Source organism: Propithecus coquereli, unplaced genomic scaffold (genome assembly GCF_000956105.1).
Source record: "Propithecus coquereli isolate 6110/MARCELLA unplaced genomic scaffold, Pcoq_1.0 Scaffold85, whole genome shotgun sequence".
Classification (NCBI taxonomy): Eukaryota; Metazoa; Chordata; class Mammalia; order Primates; family Indriidae; genus Propithecus; species Propithecus coquereli.
The window spans coordinates 5,870,928-5,876,568 of record NW_012154729.1 but is presented as its reverse complement, the minus strand read 5'-3'; the positions used below and the strand labels follow the sequence as shown (position 1 = coordinate 5,876,568).

General features: G+C 37.3%; 1 protein-coding gene across 1 annotated transcript in view; it reads right to left on the bottom strand.

Moving 5' to 3' along the window:
- Positions 1 to 5,641, bottom strand: part of CEP83 (centrosomal protein 83kDa) — a 106,561-nt gene that overhangs the window by 55,765 nt on the left and 45,155 nt on the right. Inside the window, exon 5 of the mRNA XM_012663992.1 lies at positions 2,333 to 2,584. Coding sequence (XP_012519446.1) covers positions 2,333 to 2,584 — 252 coding nt within the window. The remainder of the gene's footprint in view (positions 1 to 2,332; positions 2,585 to 5,641) is intronic.

Below are 5,641 nucleotides of genomic sequence, written 5' to 3'. Positions count from 1 at the left end.
TGCCGTGGTGTCAGCCTAGCTCACAGCAACCTCAAACTCCTGGGCTCAAGCGATCCTCCTGCCTCAGCCTCCCAGGTAGCTGGGACTACAGGCACGCACCCTCATGCCTGGCTAATTTTTTCTATTTTTAGTTGTTTGGCCAATTTCTTTCTAATTTTAGTAGAGATGGGGTCTCGCTCTTGCTCAGGCTGGTCTCGAACTCCTGAGCTCAAACGATCCGCCCATCTCAGCCTCCCAGAGAGCTAGGATTACAGGTGTGAGTCACCGCGCCCAGCCCAGTGGAGATTTTTTTAAAAGGGAGATTTTTTTAACAGGAGAGAGGAAGAGAGAAGAATCCAAAATCCTCAGCTAATCTGGAGACTTCTGAAGTATGAGCAAAGAAGCTCTTTACCTCATCACATAATTAAAATTTTTAATGAAGTCTGTAAGTTGTCAAAAAAATTTCTGGTTGGTAACACTCATTGTACTCTTTAATTAGAAAGGGAAAACTAAAGGCTTTTAAAACATATTTCTACTCAAAATAATTAAAATGAAAACATTTTGGCATTTAAAGGAAAAGCTTCAGTTTTATAACATCGCATTTCCTATACACAGATGCTCCTTGATTTATGATAGGGTTACATCCTGATAAACTCACTGCAAAAATTGAAAATACCTAAGTCGAAAATGCATTTAATACACCTAACCTACCAAACATCAAAGTTTAGTGTAGTCTACCTTAAACATACTCGGAATACTTATATTAGCCTACAGTTGGGCAAAATCATCTGGCAACACAGTACCCTGTAGAGAGGTTGTTTACCCTCAAGATCATGTGGCGGACTAGGAGCTGCAGCTCGGTGCCACTGCCCAGCCCAGAGAGAGTCATGCCGCATGTATTACTAGCCCAGGAAAAGCTCAAAATCCAAAATTTGAAGTACAGTTTCTAATGAATGCATATTGCTTTCATACCATAATGAAGTCAAAATTTTAAGTCAAACCATCTTAAGTTGGAGACCATCTGTATCTTAACTATGATAAGGAGTGTACTCAACAAATAATTTGGGGAAAAAAACTATTTTCTTCAAATATAAAATCAAATCTCTGGCCACAATGATAGCCAAGTTAAAGAAATACTTGCTGTCATTGCTTATTTTAATTTCATATGACAAATGGGAAACTTAAATATAGGCTCTTCTGAAAATGCCACAAATGAACCATCCATCTTTTGTCATCATTCGACTTGCCCTGAAAATAATCACTACAAACGACCTCAATGAAAAGTTTCACATTGGGACTAAATACTACATTCAACTACAGTCATCCCATTTATTTTGTCACTGTGTAAAATACACTAAAGATGTTAGGATGGCAACATAAACAGTCTCACTCTCAAGTGCTTCATGTCTAAGGTCCAATGATATTGACAACTTTAATTCAGGAAACCAGTAAATACTGACAGAAGCTTCATGTGGAAAATAAAAAAAATCACTTCTACTTTTCAAAACATATCAGGGTACTCCTTATACCAGCTTGCTGGCTGGAAAATAAAAAATCACCATTTTGGATCTGGATACTGAATTTTAACTATAAACCAGGTGCCCACTAATTTCCCTCCAACCAAAATCATTTCATACCTGTTCCAAAGAAAACAAAAAACACTTTGAACTGCACAAAATAAATGAAAACAATTATATTGGCATATTTGCTACAAGTTAGGCACTAAGAACTAGGAGGAGTAAGCAACTCTGAATAAAATGGAAACCGAGAATTTTCACATGGCAGTACCTCTAGGAGTACCAGCCTGGCTCTGCCAACACTTATCTTTCTCTAACGAACTCAGGAAAATAATTCAGTAGGATGTTTGTATGCATTACTACCCAAGATGAATTTTAGTACTCTGGCAAGAAGCTGTCATAAGATACATAAGATGGTACTTCTGTTCAAACAAGATTTACAATTTTAACATCTCAAATCCCAGTGTAAGGAACATACTATTTTGGAAGAAATTATTCTTTCTGGTTTGAGATGACTTTAGTATCTGGAAGCTCAAATATATATATATATTTTGATTTTGCATATTGTATTATGTGGCATTATAAGAGTTAAGTCATTTCAGAGAGGTGACTTGACTCCCAAAGAATAAATAATCCCTTTGTAAATGTGGTAGCATAGGTATTGCTTACAAATCGATAGCTTGCTTCTTTACAAAAAGAATACATACTCTTGGGATTCCACAAATGCGTAAGCATTAGACTGGTAAGCATTCATTTATGCTCTAAAAATCAAAGGCTTGTCAATTGCACTTTTAAAAAGTATGCCATACTCTACTGGGAAGCAATTAAAACCTTACCTCCAGGGATCTGACTGTAGCCTGCATCTCAGCCAACTGCCGCACCTGTATTCTTTGGACATTTTCTACCTGAGCATCAGAATTCTCTTTTTCAGCCCTTAATTCTGCTACTTCAGTCTCTAAACCTTTTAATTTCTGACACAATTGGACTTTTTCTCGAACAAGTTGTTCCACTCGTTTGCTGTCTCTTGTGGGATCAACACTAAGCAGTTGGTTATGTAGTTCTTCTTTATCTTTCTCCAGTCTTACAATCTAATAATAATTTGAAAGAAAGCATACAAGCTTAAATTATTGGATTTTTAGTCATGAACATGCTTTACAAATCAGTAAATTAAAATTAAAAATTGACAATATGAAAGCTCAGCTGATGAAATGAAGTACAATGGAAAAAATCTAAAATGTCACGTTCTTCATTCTGTACTCAGCATAACTCAAATGTGAGGGCAAAGACTTTGCCCTATATTCCATCTATCTCCTCATGGTGTCCACACAGGGCTTAATCTGTTCCTGACTAAAATTCAAAGTTATAAATAATACTATAAAAATAATTATTAAAAATACACCAAGTATTTTAAAATTCATCAAAACAGGGATTCATGCACAACTAAAACTCTGACCACTGCTAAGCTTTTCCTCATGTAACAGTAATTCTTGGGCTATGTCTATACTAATAAAATTATCTATTTCAAGGCAACTTAATTCACACTAACATTGCATGTCTGTGTAAATAAAAACAAATGTGACTGATGAATGTTTCTAAATGACAGCTGAGAGTTCATTAAAGTCCTGGTTGTAATGATGGCCTGGTTGTTAGTTCTTAGATTCAAGAAAGAATTGAAAATAATCACTCCAGGGCATGAGTTAAAGTCACTGGGGAACTTCTAGAGCAGAGATACCAGTGGTCCTGTCATTCATGCCAACTATCACTGCCAGACCCCATGGGACTCCAAATCCGTGGGTTTCAAACTGCTTCCTAACCTCTAAGGCATTTCAGAGGCTCCTCACCTCTGTGGACTACAAGGTCAAGCAATCAGGGTAGAACTCATTCTTTCCATTTTCTGATCTCCCCAACTATCCCCTACCACTACCAAACCTCTATTGGTAACAATCAGGTCCTCTTTTTTGTCTCTTTTTACATATTGGCCATATGGTTCAAATTAAGGAAAAGATTCAGTTGCTTTTTTAAAAAAATGGAAGCAAACACTGCTATAAACAAGACCAGGGGTTGTTTGTAGCCAGGATGAACTTCTGCTCACTCTAAGCCTAAAGAAATGACAGGCAACTAGCCGAAAGTGGTCCAAGAGACAACTGTTTGATCACAGAGCTATAAATGAATCTAAAAAGTATGAGGCCTCCACCCCAGGGCAGGATCTGTTTTCTATATCTGTAAAATGGGAGATTGAACTGGAGGCACTCTGAGATCCTTTTCAGTTTTAACACATAGTGATTCTAATTTGGTTTTTTCATGTTGGATTTAAAATATCAATGAGAAATATAGGTAGAGCCATACAGCAGACAAAATATCATTTTTTTTCTAGAAAATTAAATTAAATTAAGGTAGCTGTAGCGTTCAGTGTTAAGTCCTCAAAAGCCCAACTAATTAGTATCTCTCTTCTACTTTTCCTCCCACAGTTTACACGTAACTATAGTATATAACTGGGTTCGGTCCCTCATTTTTTTTTCCTCCATATATTTTTTCCTTCAACTATCTTTGTAACTTTGTGCAAGTCACATTTTCATCCTGGCTTCAGTTGAAATGAACGACTTGGGCTGGTCTTTAAGATACCATTTAACTTTTATGAGGTAACTTAAATATGGTTTTAAGGTGCAATATTAGAGGTGTGGCGGCTCATCGAGGTCAGGAGGCAATGTGTAACTCAGATTCAGACAATGGTGCCCATTATTGAGTACTTACTATGCATCAAGTACTGAGGCTAAGTGCTCCACATGCAAACAATAGTAACAATAATTTCTCTTGTGGTTCCCATTTTACACATGGGGCCACATGACTCATGTTCCTAACCAGCACGTTACCTACATTACTGCTTTTCCGCTAGTTTTGAGAGGCATCCATGTGATAGCTGAAGTGACAGCCAAAGCTATGGGACTAGACGACAGCTAGGTAATGGCTCAGTCAGGATTAGATTCCATGTTTATATCTCCTAAACCAGACCTCACTATCGAATTATTCTGACCAAAACCGGTGATCACTGCCTAATTTCTCTGTTCACTTATTCATCCACACAACAAATATTTACTGAGTACTTACTAAGTACCTGGCACTGCTTTAGGGTAGGAAGGGTACAAGCCAGCAGGCAAGCACACACACACAAAACCTCTGTCAAGGAGCTTATTACACTCAATCACCACCATCACACCAGTGATTGTCCTAGGCATCTGGACTCAGATCATGGACACAACCTCGGATCTTTGCTTTTCCTCCACTCTCAATCAGATTCACATGTCATCTTCCTTGATACACTCAATTTGTTGTGCTCTCAATCCTTACGCTAACTTCCAAAGGGCTTTGCTTGAATTTTTCTTTTATGACATTTACCAGATCTTCCTATATCATAGTCACCTCTACATTTACTTTATTCTCTTCTAAAATATAAACTTATTTGACAGGTAAGATGATGTATTAACCAGTTTTACTTTCTAAAAAGTTGAAGTAAAGGAAATGAAACAGAAACAGATCAGGGACTAGGAACAGTGATTGATTTCCTTTTCAAAGAATGACAGCACCACTCCAATTCTCCAGGGCACACAAGAAGGAAAGGCAGTGTTATCTAACTGCTCCATGCATCTTTGTTTTTATTATCTTTATGATGCAGCATAGAGAAATGGGTAAGAGAACAGGCCCTAGAACCAAACCGTGTAGGTTTTTTTTCCTTTATTTTAAAGATATTGTCCTACTGTCTTCTGGCTTGTATTATTTTGAAAAAGAAGTCTGTTGTCATTCTTATCTTTGTTCTTCTATATAAAATGTCTTTTTTTCCCTCCAGTTACTTTTTTTAAATTGAACTTTTTATTTTTAAGTAACAGTAGGTTCACAAAGAATTATTAATATTTTAAGGAATAATAGATACATCCTGTGTGCCCTTAACCCAGTTTGTCCCGATGGTAACATTTCTCTTCTTCTACTTTATGGAAGACATTATGGAGAATTGGTCTTAATTCCTCTTTAAACACTTAGTAAAAGGCCGGTGTGGTGGCTCACGCCTGTAATCCTAGCACTCTGGGAGGACAAGGCAGGAGGATCGTTTGAGCTCAGGAGTTCGAGACCAGCCTGAGCAAGAGCGAGACCCC